General features: G+C 35.1%; 1 protein-coding gene across 1 annotated transcript in view; it reads right to left on the bottom strand.

Annotated features, from left to right (window-relative positions):
* DNAH7 (dynein, axonemal, heavy chain 7) overlaps nt 1–20902 on the bottom strand; it is a 233491-nt gene that overhangs the window by 176533 nt on the left and 36056 nt on the right. The window contains exons 13-16 of the mRNA XM_012641642.1: nt 17322–17546; nt 14985–15131; nt 12263–12948; nt 9618–9804 (exon numbers count right to left, since the gene is read on the bottom strand). Of these exons, the coding sequence (XP_012497096.1) occupies nt 9618–9804; nt 12263–12948; nt 14985–15131; nt 17322–17546 (1245 nt within the window). The remainder of the gene's footprint in view (nt 1–9617; nt 9805–12262; nt 12949–14984; nt 15132–17321; nt 17547–20902) is intronic.

Here is a 20902-nt window from a genome sequence, read left to right as displayed (position 1 = left end):
AATCAAATATTTTAAAAAGATTTTTCTTTTATGCCATGGGATTCAAAATAAGAATTATAACCAAAAGCTGATCTTAAGAATTCATATTTTTTAAAAAGTATATGGAGTTTATTGATTTCTCAAAATAGCTATACAGTAACCACTGGGTTTATGAAAATGTTCAGAAATACATATTAAAATATAATCTATTATTAGATAGAGTTGAAATAAAATTCTTTTTACATTCTTTTTTCTTTAACACATGGTTGATCTCATTCAGGCCTATTCTCCCTTTTACAATTCCAAACTCAGTGTTCACCATCGACACCACTGACAAGGTGAGGGAAGTTCTTTACTGAATAAGCTTAAAGATGTTAAAAAGAGGTGTTAAAACACAATAGAGATTTCAATCACCAAATAACAACCCTCATGAGAACACACTAGACATTTATTAATATAACAGAGCAGTTTAGAAAATTTACATGAAATTAAATCGAGAGAATATTGTTAAAAACTAAACATTAAATTTCAAGACCAACTATTAATAATTAAACTTATTTCTGTTACTCAGCCACAACTGAGAGATCAACCAAAACTGTCAGTTGTAAATTGTTCCATATAAGAATTTTGTTCTATCGCAGGAGTCTCTAAAATATGTTTTTGTTGATGTACTTTGAACACGGCTGAAAAGGAAAGATATAATTTTCTGCTTTGTTTTGAATTATAACAACGTAACTTGGAAACATAGTAATTTAATCAAAGAGCAGAATAATTATCATTAATACCTGTTTTCTCAATATAACAGGAATATATGAATCACATATTAATAATACGATTAGATCTTTAAAGGTGCACAATTTTAAAAGGCATTTTATTATACTTCCTAACAGTTTCATGTTTCAAATAGACAATAAACACACACACACACACACACACACACACACACACAGAGCACAACAAAGACTTAGGCCATAATTTAAATGTACAAGTCATCCAGTGAAGGATAGAGTAGTACTCTTGCATGCCTAAATCCAAAAACCAAAATGACGTTCTTAGAGTGCCACCTTCTGGAAAAGTATGCCTTTCTTTGTTGAAAATTTTTAAAAAGCTGAATTGTGGCTAATAAATGTGAAAAATTCCTTTTACAAATAAACAATATTTGTTGTTCTTAAACAGATAATTTAGTACAATGTTTCTGTTCTTAACCTGAGATTTGAAAGCTAAAAAATTCAGTTATTTAAACAACAGGTCATATTCCCTTCACTAAATATTACAGTTACCAAAACAACAACAAACAAACAATAACAACAAAAACCTCTGGAAACAGAATTCAAGTAAAATTTTTTGACTATTAAATTTCTGAGGTCAAATCTATTTAACCAGATTAGCTCAATGACTCTGAACCAAATATGCTACTTCTAAGCGAACCAGGCAGTAATCTATGTACCTTTGCATATGGACTTAGGGAAAAAAGTAATCATCTCATGACTGGAAAATAAATTATGTTCACTCTCTGGCTGTGAGAAGATGAACATAATAAAGACTGCATCCGATTGTTTTAAAAAGGTCCTAAAGTTGGACAGACCTTGTTTCTATTCCACACTCTGTTCCTTATTACGTGTGTCACCTTGGATCATTTGCTTAAGCTGAGTCTTTCTTTATCCCTTACCTTTAAAATGGGGATGAGAGCCCTTCTCTTAAAGTTGGTATGAGCCCTCAATCACTAAATTAGATAACATATTTGAAGTGACTAACCTGGTGCCTAAACACACATACACTACCCTTTCCACTCCCAACCCCCATAATTGTCTCTTAGAGAGACAGACACACACACACTCTGGGGAAAAGGGGAGAATGAAGCACTTACATTACTCCATCAGCTTTATGGAGTTAAAATGAACATTTTATAATCTGCCATCCTTCAAGGAAGATATTTATCATTGTAAAATAAAACTGACTTTAAACTCCTTTAAGCATTGCCATAAAATCCTGGGACAGAGTAGGAATTCCATGAATATTTGTTGAACGGCTGAATGAATGAGGATGAGTTAAGTCTGTAGACATACAGGGGAACTGAAGGAAGGTACAGCCTTCCATGTTGTACTAGGCTGGTGCTTATTAACTACGTTCTCAAGGATTTAACAATAAGATGTTACAACAGGAAGCTACCTGAAATTTGAAATTTAGTATGACTTCCTTGACACTTTAATTACGTTCTGTCTCCTGAAGGGGAAGAAATGAATTATTAACTGTCATATTTTTGGGTTAATGGAACAATTTTATAACTTACATGTATCTTCTTTTGCTTCACAAGCATCCACCAATCTCATCAACTCAGATGACAATCTACTGGTTGATTTACATTTCTAAACAAAATGACCGTGATATCAAGGGCTTGAAACTTTAACGTGAGTATATAGAGAGTGCTTTCTAATTACTGCTGCCAGAAAACTTCACAGAAAATAAAGTTTTGTATCCTTAGTGGAATTAAGCTCAAGCCTGTTCAGTAAATTTGTGGAAGCATAAATTTCCTAATCTGAAATCCCTAGACAGCAGAAAACTGGTAAGATTCTCATTAAACCTTTTGCACTAAGAATGGCAATGTGGGTCGATAGAGTGAAACTATAAGCCCCCTCGCAATTTTAAGATTCTTTGACTTCATCAAGAATAGAAATTCTTTCATTTAAGATCCAGGATATTTCCAGGATTAATCCAGATCTCAGGGCCCACTTACCTAAAATAGAATTTTCAGAGAAGTTTTTTCAGAATAAACTCAGAATCCTTAGAACTAGCAGTAATTAATTTAGGGATCAATCTCAATTATTTGTTTACTCATTCAACAGATATTTATTGAGGACCAGCTACATCCACATATCAATCACTGTTCTCAGTTCTTGGGCAACAACAGTGAACAAAACAAAGATCCCAACCTCCATGGGGAAGATAGACAATAAATAACAAATATAATTCATAAATTATATAGCAAGTCAGAAGATGATAGATGCTACACAAAAGAAATGGGGGATAAGGAGTGCCAAAAAAGGCAAAGGCAGGTCAACTTCAAATAGGTTTCTCAATGTGAGCCTCTTCGCAAAGGTAATATTTGAGAAAAGACTTCGAGGAAGCAAGGTGTTAGCTCTGCAAATATTTAGAGGTAGAGTATTCCAGGAAGAGGGTCCAGCCAGTGCAAAAGTCCTGGGGTACAGTGTGTTTGATATTTCTGGTTTTAAAAAGAAAGAAGAAGAAGGAAGCCAGCGTGGCTAGAATAGAGTAAATAAAGTGAAAAGTTTGAAAACAGAGACGTAAGGGTGGAGTGAGCAGATCAAGAACTTCCTGTTCAGTGAAACCACTGATATATCCCCACACAGAGTTATTTCTCCCTTGGATACTAAGATTAGTTAATCTAGTTAAGATAATCTTTACTTGCTTTCAATTAGCAAAAAATCGAGAAGCAAAATTGTTGTGAATAGCTTGTTTGATGAATTGGTGAGATGTGTCACTCCTATTTTCACACATTAATTCTCAGAACCATGTACTCTGCCTACACGAGAAACCATATTGTTGGAGCTGGTGGAGAACAAATGCCATGTATATGCTAGAACTGCACCCCAAACTTACAAACTGTTCTCTTCCCTCAGGTCCAGCAAATGAGTCTTCAGTATGAGCTATTTCACTTTTTGTAAGGTCAATGCTCATAGAAGGACCTGTAAATCTCACGAGTGTCAGTCAACTGCTTCATTTCCCTTGTAATATGAGTTCCCTAGCTGAAAAATGTTGTGTGGAAACTGTGACAATGAATAAGTCATTCAGTAAGTCAATGAATGACAGTGTTAGCAGAAGCTTGGGGTGGGAAAAGAAAAATCCATCTCGTGCAGACAAATCATTGCCTGCTTCCATACGGAAAGAGGGCCAGTGTAGTATTTAATTCCCTCTAAACGATTGCCTGCTACCTCCAGGTATGGTGCTGTAACAGAAGCACTATGTTAATTTCTGCCGTTGGCAGCTTGAGCACCCAGCCCATGTTGGTGACGGGTAGCCTGTGATGGTAAATCCATCCATCCCTGCCATCATGATTTCTTCGTTTATAGCTAAAGTGACCGTATATCCCAGTTTGACAAAGAGAGTTCTGGTTTATGCTTGTTTTCCTGGATTAATTACTAATTGCTTTAATTCTCAAATGTTCTCCAGTTTGGACAATATATTACATGAGTATTCTATTTCATATCTCACTGTGCACATACTGGTATGTGCTGGTTGACATTCACAAAATAAGTTAACTGGTCAACCATATAATTAAGTGGTATCTTTTATTCAGCATTCACATTTAACACAAATATGTTCACATTTAAGTCTATACTGTGATCCCTAACAGATCTCTTATCCAGATTTCCTTGTTACCGATCCTTCAAACTTGTTTCTAAGTCCTTTGATTATGCAGCAATACTGTTTGCTACTGACCATGATCAATGTAAATCCACACTTCTGACCAAGCACTCTTTCCAAGCAAGGTTAAAAAAAAAAACAACAACTGATATACTCATTTAAATTAAGCCCACTAGAAGGATTCCTTTCTTACTGTTCTTTAAGGCCAACCCGAAGTGGGGTTGTAATTTCCACTTCTGGGTGATGCAAACATATTCTGCACAAACATCTGCAAACCAATCTCTAGTTTCTTAAAAATTGCATTTTCTACCATTTCAATCTTATTGAGATAGGCCATCATGGAAGCCAGGTTTTGGTCAAGAAAGCAAGTAAATGGAACCACTCAAAACTTCTTAACTAGCACATTGAAATAAGATCTCTGGTAAGTGTGCTAACATCAACACATTTGACCACAATTAATTTAGGTTCTTTCTTCCCTAGACAAGCACCATATAATACATTGCCACTCATATTTCTGCATACTCTGTCAAGGCTTCTGGCAAGGGAGGCTCACCAGAATTTGAGGGTCAGGGTACCCAGAGTCAATCAAATTTATCCAAATATCCCCGTTTCCAGTTCTCACCATGCCACTCTTGCCCAATGAGTGAACTACCTTTCACATAACAGATCTGGAAAGGCTGTGAATTATATTACATTGAAATTTGGTAACTCATTGAATCCGATTCTGTAACTCATTTTTGACTATGTCAAACTTGTATCTATGAAAAATAAAAGGCTTTTTGAGGGCAATCACAGAAGCTCCTTAGTCCTCTGACCACATCCGGAGCAGAGAATTTAAAACTCTGGATTATGCCATTTTTTAAATTTCTCTAGTTCTTTTGAAAGAATCCAGACCATCTCACATGCCTTGTATTTCAAATTCTTACTATATTGACCTATTCTAGCAGCTACTTTGTCCACCGAACACTTGCTATAAAATAATACTGTTCATTCTAGAAGACTGAGAGCATAATTTAAGTAAGTGATTTTTGCACTGCATGCCAGGCACTATCAGAGTTCTATTTTCAAATGATAACTAGATCTTCAATACCCTAAAACTCAAGTGCGTCATGTACAATCCTAGATCCATCCCATCCTTAAGGTTCTAGTATATTTATTCAAGTCAGAGCATAATCCCTCCAGGTATATTAAGCAAAAAGAGATTTAACACAGGAAATGAAGTGATTACAAAATCACTGCAAGGCCTAGGGGAACACACTCCAGGATGGGCTTCCAGGAGAGACTCCTAAAACACTGGAACTGACTTTCCAGGGGTTATTACTTCTGCCCTAATCAGGACAAAAGGATACCACCACTGGAACCACTGAGTTCAAGAACCCACCATGGTGGCCATGAGGGTGGGATCAGGAAGCCATCATCATCACTGTCTCCCAATACCCATTAAACTGGTAACCAGACATTGAAGTTTCATTAGAAAAAAAAAAATCACGTGTTTATTATCTTGCTCGATAGCAAAAATAGATAAAATGGCAGCAAGATGGCTACTGTTTTGCTTATGCCTTCCAGATCCCAAATGAGTGCATCTAATTGACAAGATCTAATTCATTTCCAGAAATCTAGATGCTAGAGAGTCTGGGAGATGATCCTGTTTTGGCTTTTTAGTTCACTAGAAAGAGATGAGATGCTTGGTGCCAAATGATCATATTTACTGTAGTAAAGGAAAAAAGAAAAAGAAAGAATGATTCCTAAGTTTCTGGCCTGAGCAAAACTGATGGGGTTAGACTAGAAGAGGACAGTGTTTGAGGAGAAATTAAAGAGTGGCTTCTTTTGCCTTGTGTGGAATACAAAAGAAGATTTAGGTAAGTCAAAAGCCAAGTTTGGGGATGAAATGCAGTATACATGAAGAGGGATTATCCACTTCTTTCATCTCTATCTGGTGGGCAATTAACCAGTTCTCATCCCCTGAATTTTAGGAAGGGGGTTCAAGAGAGTCCCTAGTAAAATTTTCACATGCCTGAAAAGAGAGGAGGCTGACACCATTTTCCCCAGCTGGAAGTCTACTCAGTCACCAGGTGTGCTGACCTGCCCCAGCGCTACCAGAGCAGCAAGAGAACCAGGAGAAGGAGGGGCAAGGACTATGTGCTCAAGGTTACTAAGATGTACAGAAGATGGATCCCACCTTTCTGCAGACCCCAATTTTGAGCGATAGCAGGCAGATGAAATTAAAGGCTGCAGATTTGTGAAATACTGCTACGGTATGGGGCAAAGAGACATACACATCAGAAGCACGTGGCAAAAGCCACCATTGGAAGGTCAGTTTGAAGATGTAGCCAAATCTCCCAGAAGATGAAAAAACCTAGGGGAAATGTTCAGGATGATGCCTCTCAGCAGCCAGAGCTGGGCTGGGGTCTTCACCTACTCACGCTGAGTCAATCTGTGCACCTGACCTATCCACACTGGTCAAAAAGCTAGACCAGTTGTGATGAGCAACAGTAAAGGCACATTGCCTGGACATCACTGCCAGGAGGTTGCCCATCTTATGACCACCAACAAAGAGAACAGCCCATTTTGCAGGATCACTTACATCCGCAAGTCCTCTTTTACTCTCTTTCTCTCTCACTTCCCCTCTCCGTCTGCCTGTCTCTCTCCCCAGTACATCCCTCCCTCCCTCCTCTTCACCTGTCCTTGCCCCAACACCAGGTGTTAAGTGCAGGCAGAAGAGAAATAGTGTGGGAGCACAGTCCTCATGTCTCCCCACCCTGAACCTCAGGTGTACTTGCACTGTGGGGAGGAGAAGAGCTCAGAGTGGAACATGAGATTGAAATTTTAAAACAGGTACAGCTATGTCTTCATAGACAAAACTATCTGAATAACTAAAGTGACTGGAAAATTCTGGAATTAGACTGAAAGGTCAATAAGGGAGCCTCTCCCAACAAGAAAGGGGCTTTGCCCAGCATTGTTGGTAGCTGGTACCAAAACATAAAATTATTTCGTGTTTATACCTCAAGGAACCAAGACATCTCAGTGAAGCCAATTATATCAACAACAGCATTTACATCCTATTTTTAACCTCTGAGGTTTTTCTCTTGGCAAAATTTACCTCTAAAAGAACCTTTATTAGGAACCCCTAAGAATGAAAGTAATGACTTTTTGTACTAAGCAATTAATCCAGTGGCCTCTACTATATGGATCACCACATAAGACTTCCTGAGAGAGTATGGATTTTATGTTTATTTTCAAAGCTTTAGTGAATATGAACAAAAGCTGCCCTGATACTAACATACTGAGAAAGAGAAAATGCAAAGCAGGTGAGAAAGATAATTCTACAGCCAAGTAAATGAAGTATCATCTGCCCCCCCCCCAAAAAAAACCACACCTGCTTATTTAGGAATAAGGGCAAGTAATGCGATTTTTTCTCTGTTTTTAATTCAGCGGTTTTATAGGATCAAAAATCTGCCTCCATTATTTACTAGGCCCAGCATAGCTGCCCCTTTTCAGGCACGGAAATAGCTACAAAATTCCTTAGCAATATGGGATTTCGAAGAGCAATTTTGATCAAATATTTTAAAAAGAATTTTTTTGTTCTTCAAATTACACTAACTAAAAGAATACAAGCATCTACTTTTTGCTTTTTTGGACAACAAAAAAATTCTGCTTCATCCCTTTCCAGATGAAAATGTATACATGTTTTAAGGATTTTGCACTGTTGTAAGGAAATTGTATATGTAAAACTAAATTTATAAAATTAATTAGTGATGATTATGTTACAAAGTGACTTACTAACAGGTTCTTTAAATATGGAATTAGTTCCAGTGTGATTAATTTTACAAAAGTTTGTTTTATACAGAAATTTGTTTCAAGTATTACATAAAATGAGGTAAACTTATTAAATAAATAAACCCTTGTCTATCTTTCTGAATATTTTCCTATCAAATCATACAGTTCTGCAGTCCCCAACCCCTGGGCCATGGACCAGTCCGTGGCCTTTTAGGAACTGGGCTGCACAGCAGGAGGTAGGCAGCAGGCAAGCAAGTGAAGCTTCATCTGTATTTACAGCCACCCTCCATTGCTCACATCAGTGCCGGAGCTCCACCTCCTGTCGGATCAGCGGTGGCATTAGATTCTCACAGGAGCATGAACCCTATTGTAAACTGCGCATGCGAGGGATCTAGGTTGCGTGCTCCTTATGAGAATCTAATGCCTGATGGTCTGAGGTGGAGCTGAGGGGTGATGCGAGTGCTGGGGAGAGACTGCAAATACAGATTCTCATTAGCAGAGAGGTTTGACTGCACAATAAATGTAATATGCTTGAATCATCCTCAAACCATCTCCCACCCCCACTCCGTAGAAAAATTGTCTTCCATGAAACTGGTCCCTAGTGCCAAAAAGGTTGGGGACTGCTGCTACAGTTGATGTCAATACAGTATTATCAGTATTTAGGACTATAGCAAGAACTCTCAAAGCTTAAATAATAAAGATATGCATATTTCTAGTTCAGGGTAGGAAAATTTTAAGATAATATTCATTCTAGCTTACAGTATTGTATTTGATCAAAATACCAATGCATAAGTTTACATTCATTTAATGATATAATTTAATAACATACTTTTTCTATTTTAATCTTAACTTCAATAACACATAAACTATGTTTCATAGATAGTAAATGTCTTCTGAATTGAACAAAAACCATCCTTGTTTAAGTTTTATTGGTTTTTATTAAATTCCCTCTTTAACTTAAATTGTAAGTTCTCCACAGTGTTTGTGTACTTTTTTATTTCTTCATTGAATTTTGTTTATATTTATTGGACTCTTTAGATCTATATATCTTTGCAACTCATCTTTATTTTAGGTCTCTACTAGAGAAACTTGACTGAGTGGTTGGCATGCTGACATGTTTCCACTGCAGTGAATTTCAGTGACCTTGCAGCCCAAGACAAGAGGGCCATAGAATCGATGGAAACAGCCAGCACCCCATCCAGCATCTTCCTACCAGAGCATCAGATAAGAACCATTAATAGACTGAAGGTCATTAAACAATGCAATTTGGACCTCAAGAAGTAATCAGGGAAAAATATCTATTTTTGCTTCTGATAGTTCTTGCTCCTGGCATTCTAAAAAATAGCTGAAAAGAGAATGTATGTGGGAAAAAGATAGATAATGGTTTATTGGAAACAATAGTGGCTTATATGGATTTTTAAAAATAAAAATCATGTCACTTCAACGAAATAGTCACAATTTTGGAGATTTTTACCTACTTGAGTGACATTTTTCATTATATCTCTCCATGTTTTATCCACAGTTGTAAATCGTCTGCCTTCCTCAGGCATTTGAGACATAATGTCCGGAGAGCTGAAAATGGGCTCCAGATACAGCCACGTGGCTTGGACCTTGAGCCATTCATCCAGGATCTCCTGAAGCAGTAGGAGCTTGCCCTCCCATTCTCTGAGGAGCAAAACACAGAGGTTCTTACTGACAGCAAAAAAGCAATGCTTCGGATGATAAAACTCAAAACCACAATTAGACTGTCAATATATAATGTTGTTATTCTAATTTCCATACTTCATTTATCTAATTTCATTCAAACATAAATCACTAGATGTGTTCTACAAAATCTGTTTTAAAATAATAACATAGTATTTATGCTAATACAGATACATATGTTAAGATATACCTATCTACAAATGGGCTGGTTTCTGTATATGTCATAATGATAAACCTTCCTGTGATCCAGTTCCATGGCTAGAGGGTACGAATTGAGAAATGAAATTCTGGAGACGGTAAAGATATTCCCAATAAAGTTTACTCTGAGCTTCTGAGGAAAGGTAGTTACATCCAAGACTCCTCTCCTTTAGCATTCTTTTTTTTTTTTTTTCTTAATTTGGTCCCATAAAGGCTTTATTTCCAGAATAAAATACAGTTGACCCTTGAACAACACAGGTTTGAATCCACTTATACATGGATTTTTTTCAAAAAAGGTATGTGAAGTGTGCCTGCCTCTCCTGCCTCCCCTTCCACGTCCTTTACCTCTTCTGCTTCTGCCACACCTGAGACAGCAAGAACAATCCCTCCTCCTCTTCCTCCTCCTCAGCCTACTCAACATGAAGACAACAGGATAAAGACTTTTATGATGATTCACTTCCACTTAATAAATAGTAAATATACTTTCTCTTTCTTATGATTTTCTTCATATTTTCTTTTCTCTACTTGCTTTATTGTAAGAATACACTATATAATACATATCGTATACAGAATATGTGTTAATTGATTGTTTATGTTATTGATAAGGCTTCTGGTTAACAGTAGGCTATTAGTATTTAAGTTTTAGGGGAGTCAAAAGTTATATGCATGTTTTTGACTGTGCAGGGGTTCAGTGCCCCTAGCCTCTGCATTGTTCAAGAGTCAACTGTATTTCAATTTATAAGGTATAACTAGCATTTAAAGAAAAATCTACATACTGCAAAATATGGCATTCATGAGGCATTCATGAGAAGGAGGCACATTTAAATTTACAAAAAGTTATCAGTTCATTTCTAAATATGGAGAATATAAATAATGACTTAATTTCCTCAAGAATAAATATTATAATTACTCCATAAACTAACAACTCTGTGTATATTTATCATCACAACATCCTTACAAGGTAGGGTCCATTGGGATATCTATTTATCAATAAGGAGACTAAGGCACATAAAGGCAAGTGCCAGGTTCAAGTTTAGCCAACTAATAAACAACAGAGCCAAGATTTGAACCCAGATAGCTGTAAGCACTCTGCTATCAGAGATAACATAGCCATAAAGAAGAATGATTTCTTAACAGCAACAGAACTTAGAAGTGGGATAGGTTTATGTGTATTTTAATGCATTACTAGTCATTTATAAGCAGTGATGTGTAATTTTAAATCTTGAAAACAAAGAAATGTTAAGAGTTCTCCAAATCAGGCATTTTCAAATGCCTCTCTAAAATTTTTTCTTTTAATGTTTATCAATGAATTTCTTTAATCTCTTCGCGCAAGAAGACATGAATGCCTCTGCTTTCTTCTGGTGCTCTCCCCTCTTTCTCGATCTAATCTCTGTCTGATGCAGTAAATTTCCTACTTGCTAATGATATCATGTATACTATTTTTATAGTAGTACAGAAATTATTCTCTTGATGTGCACACTGGAGCAAGCTGGCAGGAGGCAGAACAACCAAACACATAGAATGAGCTAAGGTCAGAGTGTGCCCAAGTTTATAATGTATCAATAACCGGAGGCAGACACTAACAAGCAGTCAGCTTTCCCTTGCCATGCAAATTCACACTGAAGACAGTAGTATGATTTAGATGCTCTCTGTTTTTTTTAAGGTAAAATAAAAACTGCTTAATACAAATCATAAAAACTGAAAATATTGAGAAACAGGATAAGGCTTTAATTGGTTGTGTACAATGCTTAAAGCTCAAGACTAAAGTTGTAGTTTTATTCTTTTTCACTTATTAGCTTTCCTCCATGCTTATCAGTAGAAATTATAATAGATGTTTAGGGATTATCTACAATAAACTAATTAGTATATTTTAAAAATGACATTATCTTCAGTTTTATAGTTTATACATTCTATAAACTATGTTCAAAGGTACAAAATTATTTTTGAGACTCAACAAATAAGATCAGATTGTAGGCAATAAAAATGAATATCTGGATATTGATTGTTTACTGCCTTTGTTATGAATATAGACATTGACAAACCATTAAGATGATAGCAAAGGATCAGTACTCTTCCAAAAGCAATGAAGGTTACCACTCCTTACAATAAACCTTTAAAAATATTAAGGATGAAATGCAGAATCAATTCTCAAAATAACTTTACATTAAATACAAATGATTTTGGTAATAGTATAAACAATGTCATACAAATATCATTTTACCTCATTTGTTTTTCATAAGGCTTAATGAAAGGAGATCCTCGCATAGTTTGTGTTTTAATAATATGATCATCCAACAACATCTGAATTTCATCAACTGATGACAAAATACATGTTCCAGTTTCTCTATAAGGAAGGATGACAAATTCCATTGCATCCCATTCATTAATCATCTTCTCCATGGCCTTTTCAAGAGAATATTCTTTGCTAGCTGCTTCACTAATACCTTCAAATCTGTCTAAATATGGTTCTAGATTCATGTCTAAAAAAGAGAAGACAGTGGAGTCATCTGCTGGCTCCAAGGGGTAACCAACAATGGCAGACAAGGCCTCCCAGTGCCTTGGGCGCAAACCAGGATTACAGATCACTTGAATGAGAGGAATGTGCTGCTTGAAGTCTTCCACCTTTGATCTTACTTTTTTTGTCATTGCCAATGCTTGTGGAGAATCATAAAAGGTTTTCTCCAGCTTATACAGTCCTCTCCAGTAATTTCCAACATCTGTTTCTACTTGGTCTGGATTCACCTTGTGATATGGTCCTTCTGTCCATGCTCTGTATTTGGTGCTAAATTCAACAACAATTTCATAGAGACGAAGATAAGGGTTCAAACCATCCTGGATTTTTTTACGTTGAGGATATACTGATGGTAGCCAACCAAATGCTTCCTCTTCAGCATTAAACTGATCAATCTGAAAGGATAAGTGTTAAATATATTAGTTATTTGGAAAGCGAATGACATTGAAAATTAAGTTTTTAAAAATATCTATTTAAATGAGACCCCAAAAACCTTCACCAAACCCTAAAGTTAAATTTCAGTAATCTAGAAAAACTGAACAGTAACCTCTTTTTCCTATTTATTTTATTTATTTCTTTTAAATTGACAAAAAAATGCATGTATTTATGGTGCACAACATGATGTTTTGAGATATGTATACATTGTGCAACAGGTAAATCAAACTAATTAACATATGCATTACCTCACATACTTATTTTTTTGAAGTAAGAACATTACAAAGCCTATTCTTTTAGCGATTTTCAAGTATACAATACGCTGCTATCAGCCATCATCAATATATCCCCTGAATTCATTTCTCCTAAGTGAAATTTTTATCCTTTAACCAACATCTTCTTCAAGCCTCACTATTCCCCACCCCCAGCCAGTGGCAGGCATCAGTCTACTCTCTGCTTCCATGAGTTTGACTTTTCAAAAGATTCCACTGAGATCATATAGCTCATATGGTCTCTTACAGATCATGAGGTCATACAGTCTTTCTGTGCCTGGCTTATTTCACTTAACACAATGCCCTCCGGGTTCATTCATGTTGTCACAAATGACAGGATTTCCTTTTTTTTTTTTTAAAGGCAGAATAGCATCCCTCTATTTCTTCTTGACTAGTTTTCAAAGAACAATATCTGGTTAAGTTAGTTAAAATCGTTAATATAAATTTACATAGATAAAGAAGTTTTTGCCCACACAGACATACTGAGAATACAGCATCATTCATTCATTAACAAGAATTTAAGTACTTTTAAAATACACAGCATTGTGTTAGGTACCGTGAAAATAGAAACAAGGTTAATATTGCAAAGTACCAACTCCAAGGAGTGTAATCCAGCTCAGGAGAAAAGACATACATAAGTGGAAATTTAAATAGCAATTGTACAAAAATAATAAAGGGCAATAAAAGAGATGTCACAGAACAGTAACTGTGTAATATATAATGAATAGAATATACAACAAAATGCTAACACTCAGAGCTGGGAGATAGTGCTGAAATAATGCAGTTATAGAAGCTTCTGTAGAGAAGATGCAACCAGAGCTCTGTTTTGAATATGAGGAGGATAAGAAGAGGCAAAGAAATCATTGATTTCCTCTTATTTTAGTTGTAAAACATGTGAGCATATGGGTAGCTCAGAGGAGAAATCTACAGAATTGTACAGTGTGAGCTAGATACATCAATTATGCAATTACTTAAAATTTCAGTGTCTTCCGTTTAAAAAAAAAAACTACAGAGTTTGTTTTTTCTCAATGTGTGTTGACATATTGGTGATTATTATAAACCATTTAATTACGTGAACTAATAAGATATTAAAATCTTTCAATGTAAGAGAAATGGTAGAGCATCATAATACAGTATGTTTTTGTATTCCTCCTTTTTATAAAAAATACAATTAAAAATTTTAAACATCTTATATGGGAAATGGTATGGCTTTCCCTCCTCCAGCTTCTTCTAATGAAAAAACTGATTTCTGAAATAGCAGTATTGGGAACAAAGTGGCTTGGCGAGAGAAAACAATGGGCCTAATTTAAAAACACAGTCACCAAATCTAAGCTGGACTCTAGGAAGATGGAACAACAAAACAGTAACCAGGCACTATCATTCATCTGCTCTGCTCAAAAATACAGATTCCTAACTATCATAGTAGGACCACGATGCAAATGATTAGATGGTGCAAAGAAAAAATTGAAAAGCAGACTGAGATGTAACTCTGTCTTTAAAATAAAACATGAAGGCCACTGAAATATACCACTACCAATAGAAAACAGCACTGTTGCTCCTTGAAGGATGTCCACAAAATCTATTTGTGTCATTTCTATTACTCTCTAATTAAATGTAGTCAAACTGTTTCATTAGAATCTATTTCTTAAAGGTGAATACCCAATACAAATTCAATGCTTTTTTATTTGAATTAATTCATCTTTTTAAGAATTTTTTAATTATACCTTGTCTGCTGCTAAATCCAACTTTCCATTCAGCGTTTGAGCCTTTTTCAGGTATCGCTGTACATCTTGAAGATCTCCAAATGAATAAAATTCTTCTGCCTGTTTAGCATAACTCTCTAATTCCTCCACAAACCGTTCACACCGTAACTAATAAAAACAATATTTGTTGTTACTATTTTCAAAATCAAAACCCTTGACATCAAGAAAAAATTGAAATATTTCTAAGAGTTATCAGAAATATTATTATTATATTTTGTCATTGGTAAAACATAAAGAGATGATCTGGAGGATGACTGAGATCTAAAATATGCAGAATTTTTAAAATTTAAAATTAATGGATTGAGATTCCTCTAATTCATAGATTAGAAAAAGTTTACTCAGACTGTCTATATAAGAAGTTCTAACTAATAAAATGCATAAAAACATGCTAAACAATGGTATTTTTAGTATGATTTATGCTTCTTTTAGTAAGAATTTATGCTAACAAATGATTCATAAGCATTTGAAAAGTCTCATAATAACCAAATATGGCATTAAAAGAAAACTCAATTATTCTAAGGACTATAGAGATATCTGCAACATTTTTGCAAACAACTGGAAAAAACCTGAATTTTCTTAATTGTGCTCTTATACTCAGTTATTATTTCAATTAGCAACACTAAAACAAGATATTCCAAGGTTACTTTTCTTGGCCCATGGGCTCTCTTCACAAGAAATGAGTAAGGTAAATAAGGCCAGATTTAAAAGCTAAAAACTATAGTGTTCCAATATAAAACAGGTGTGTGTGTGTGTGTGTGTGTGTGTGTGTGTGTGTGTGTGTGTGAGTGTGTTTTAGTGAGAAAGGCTTATTACAAAATTGTTATTGGTAAGGCATCCTAAGTTAAATGGCTCTAAAAATAGCTCTTAATAAAATATTCAAAAGTCAAATCTAGGTTATTCAAAAATAGATTTTCTATTTTATAGATTATCTAGGTTGATTTCCATCCTCTTTCCTCTAGTGTCCTGGCAAATTTATTGCTCTGGCCTAGTAGGGGAAGGAAAATAAGAGGAAAAATTCATCAATATTATGTGTAGTCTGTGGAATAGTATACTTTATAACAAAGTATCAACAATTTTCAGCAACCTAGCAATTTTCTAGGAGTCTATTACATTGTAACTTAAGCATCTATCATTTACTATTCATGATGTTTTCTGCACCCATTTTTAAAAATTTTGAAATGCCCTGAATGTGAAACAGAAACTATAAACTACATTGTAAAATGAAGAGTTTTTTTTCAAGTTTATCATTTATTCTCCCAACAATATATTCTGCCAATTAGCTCTAATTGCTATAAGATAGTAGAAACAGAGTGAGGCTTGCTATCAAAGGACATCTCTACTGGCTGACCATGAACAAGTTTCTTAATCTTTGGGAACCTTAATTTTCCATCTGTAAAATGAGACTGAAAATATGAAGTCACTTATTCAGACAGTAGCTATGGAGTGCTTGTACCCTTCCTGTGTGTCGGTCACTGTGCTGTGTGGTGGGATATAAATGGAGAAAAGGTAAACATGAAACGCCCTGCTCTCAAGGAGCTGATAGTCCAATGGGGAGACAGACCTGAAAATACTAACATAATGATCAGATAATCAGTCCAGTAGAGATGTGTTAAAATGCAGAGAAGAAGCAGCACTGAGGTCTACTGAGAGGGCTTCTAAGAAAGCGAATAGAATATGCTAGATAGACAAGCTCTGTGGGCAGGGGTGAGCTCCAGGGTAATCAGGATAATGTACAGGAGAGGAGAGGTGCAGGAGAGCAGACACCTGGGAGCTATCAGGAGCAAGGAGTGGGGAGAGGTAGGTGATGGGGCTGGACAGGTAGATGGGCAAATCACAAACCATCTTATATGTGAGACCAGTTAGTGAACGTTAAAGTCATGATTCTGTGCACAGTGTTTAGGAGAGTTTGGGTGATTATGGAGTATGAAGGTACATTTCACCAAGGGAGCTTTGACATATTCAAACAATAAGCTGAAAACTGTATTAATACCATAAACTGTATCAGGTAAATATTTTTATTAATGGTCACTTGTGGGCAATATATTCCAATGTTTTTTTCCAATTGTTTTGAAAAATCATGAAATGACCTCACAATGATCAATATACTACTCACTTCTTAGTCATCCAATAAGCATTATAAAAGATCTAGTATGTGTATTATCTTCTACTAAGATTTATAGTATGAGAAAACTAAAAACATGGTCTGTGAAATAAAGGAGTTGACATTGCCATGTAAAAAGTTAAAAGGTAAACATTTCCAGAAATTGAAAATAATTTAAAATATCCCATGATACCAACCTTCAGACCTTCTTGGTATTGTTCTGTTTTCTCTTTAATGATTTTCCTGTGTTCTTCAAAAATTTCTTCCATTCTTCCATACCACTGAAAAACATTATTATTTAGCCTAATGTCTGCTGGAGAAAAGTTGGCACACTCGATGAGGAAGGCGAGGCAGTTTTTGGAATCCACTAATCTCTGTTCCAGTTCAATCATATCAGTTACCTCCACTTTCTGAATGTAAGCCTGAGGGACAACAAAAATTACAGGTAGTGTTTTAATGAACATCTCATGACACAAGACAGCCTGTAGAAATACATTGCATAATTAGAAGTCAAGATTTGGGGTTCGAGATAAGGAACTGCAGTACAATTAACTTCTCATCCCTCCCAAACATGTCTCTAAAATGGCAGGAAAATACAAAAGAAAATACTTAACAACACATAAAAAAGCAAGAGAAAACCATAAAGGAATGCTGTGGGTTCCTGAAAGATAGAAAGCTGATACCATCTGAGTGATACCATTTATTCTTTCAGAATAATCTTTTTGGGCACCGAATATGTGCTTGACACTGTGCCAGGTGCTGGCAATTCAGTGTGACAGAAAACAGACATGGGCTTTGCCCTCATGGGGTTTGTAGTCTAGTTGGCGAGGCAGTTATTAGTCAAATAACCACCAGAACAAATGTAAAACTTCAAACTGTCCACAGACACAAGTGCTGCAAAGGAAAGGAACACTGCTTAGCATACCACAAAAGTAGTTAGAGATGGAGGGCAGTTTCCCACAAACTCAAAGCGGAACATAATGAGGAGGAAATGAGGAAATGAGACAGGTGCAGAGGGCTGCAAGTAGAGGCAACATGGACAGGGGCAAGAGGGAGCAAGGATAAGGGGCTGAGAGGCCAGCAAGGCTGCAGCAGAGTAGTAGGTCAGCAGACCCAAGGTTCTAAATTGAGGCCAGAGCCCATAGGGCCTTGTTGAACCCAGTCAACATGACAATTAAAAGAAAAAACGATGTATACATGTTCAAAGTTTGACACAAACCTATCACGCTTGCACAGAAAAAAAAAAAAAAAACAACTGATGAAGTAGTAAAGATTTCAGAGGGTAAGAAGAGTCCAGAATGGACAGATACAAAATAAATGTACAAAATTAATAGTTTTCCTATACATCAGCAGTAACCAGATTTAGAAACTACACTACGAAACATCACATTCTAATAGTTACAGCAACTAAAAAATAACTATGAGCAAATTTAATAAGAAATGTGCTAAATCTATACGAAGAAAACTATAATATTAATACTTTATTGAAGGACATTTTAAAAATTCTGAATGAATATAGAAACATATGTCAAGATATAATATTGGAAAGATACAAACTCTCCATAAAAATCAATGCAATTTCAATGGCATTTTTAAAAACTAAATTTGATGTAATTCTAAAATTCTCTGCAATAGTAAACATCCAAGAGTAACAAAGATGATCATGAAAAAGAAAAATGATAGAGACCAACCCTGATAAATACCAGTGCATACTATACAGATGCCATAATTTAAACAATTCTCATTCTGGCCCAGGAATAGAGGATGGAGTAGAACAGAAAGAGTTCAGAAATAGATCCAAGGAAATATGGAAATTTAGTGTTGAAAAAAGAAGAGTTTGAATCAGGAGTGAAATGATAAATCATTTAATAAATCATATTGGAGTAATTGGCTATTGATTTCAGGAAAAAAGAGCCCTAGTTATCTAGTAGGAGAAACACAGGGAAGGTATATTGTTCAGTGAATGAAGTAATTTACAGCAGAGTAATTCTGTTCTGCATAGACAAATCTATGTGTGTGAGTGAGCACATATGTAGGTGTGTGTATGTGTGTACACATGCAGGTATATACGCACATGTGTATGTACATATATCCATATAGTTCTCTCAAGGCTCTTTTTAATATACATACTAATTTATTTACATATTTTAATAATATAAAAAAATGAGAAAACAGGCAATAACTTGTAACCACCTATGTTCACCTTCCCATTCCTATACCCCAACTCCCTGACACTGAAGTAAATGATTCTAATTTTTAAAAAATTTTAAAGCTCTTTTTAATCTCCCAATCTCCACCTCGCTCTGTCTCTCTCTTTATCTCTTTTTCTCTAGTGTTTTACAATTTTGCATACATGTAGAAAAAACAAGTTTGGAAAGAGAAGAATTCACACCAAACTATAAAAAATCATTACACTAAAGAAAGGAATTATGGAAAAGGTAGAAATTTACTCTTTATTCAATTCCATATTGTTTAAATTTTAGTTTTATAACTAAACAGAAAAAAACAAGCAAAATTCCCTAGAAATATTTTATTGATATGATATTATTTTAATTAGACTAAATGTTTTTATGTTGTAAGTCCAAACAAATAGGATGTAAACCATGGTGGTTTCCACAAGTAACAAAATGTCTAACTGAAAATTAATTTTTTGTAATTTAATCAGCTTTCTATGTAATCAAACAACTGTATTTTCATTTCCCCTACTACCTGATAATAAATCATTGAATAAATTCACCAGCTGTTTTACGCTTAGGGGGATAATCTTTTTAAGATATAGAAATATTTGAAATATCAGGCAATGAATTCTATTTCCTAACTTTGTTAAAGATTGTTATATATAGTAGAAATTCACAGTAAATAACCCCAAATTCCTAAATATTTCCAGTGATAGTAAGGAGAGTAAATAAATGATACTCTCCATAACCAATATTCATTTTTCCAAAAGGATTGTCCTTTAATGAAGAGGAATTCATAGTTTAAGAACTCTCCAACTACATTTATAATCATCTATTACCAAAGAATCATTTGATGTTCTACAACTAACACAAAATAGAAAAATACCCTAAAAAAATTATATATGGGCATGTGTATATATTTTATACACATACATACACATACATATACATTCACATACTGCAGCTCTATTCCAAATACAAATACTTTAAAGATAACAGAACTCTTTTAATTAGAGGCTAGTATGTAAATATTGATTCTAATGATTTTAATTAACTTTCATCTAAGTGAATAATTTAAAGAATGTACATAATTATTTCAATTCCTTTTATAATTTCCTGCCTATACAAAGTTTTGAATGATTTTATATGTTTTGCTGGGCTCACAAATATTTTAAAATGAAAAAAATAAAAGGGTCCTATATTGCACTGGGGAATACTAGAAAATGAAAAAAAAAAGAATTCTGTAAAAGCTTAATGAATGAAAAGGGAATAAAATGAGATGGTGACTAACGAGATATTTTGAATTATTTTATTTGCCATTAAGTAGACTTCAAACTCATAAGTAACACGAAAAACGATGAAAGTGAGACTTAGGTAATTGCCTTAATTGTTCCAATATTTCACCTCTCCAGAATCCATGCTGGCTGGTGTCCTCTCACTCTGACTTGCTTCAGATGAGACGTTAGCTAGTATGACACAGCAGAGACTCAAAAAGCACTTGTACAAGAGGGCTTGCTTGTGTGTCTATACCATGCCATAGAACATACCCGGGTAAGCCTGCTGGAGTTTGAGGTACAAGTGGAGCAGAGTCAAATTGCTAA

The sequence above is a fragment of the Propithecus coquereli genome, unplaced genomic scaffold, assembly GCF_000956105.1.
Source record: "Propithecus coquereli isolate 6110/MARCELLA unplaced genomic scaffold, Pcoq_1.0 Scaffold167, whole genome shotgun sequence".
NCBI classification, from domain to species: Eukaryota; Metazoa; Chordata; class Mammalia; order Primates; family Indriidae; genus Propithecus; species Propithecus coquereli.
Note: the sequence above shows the minus strand (reverse complement) of the source record. Positions and strands in the feature narration are given on the sequence as shown.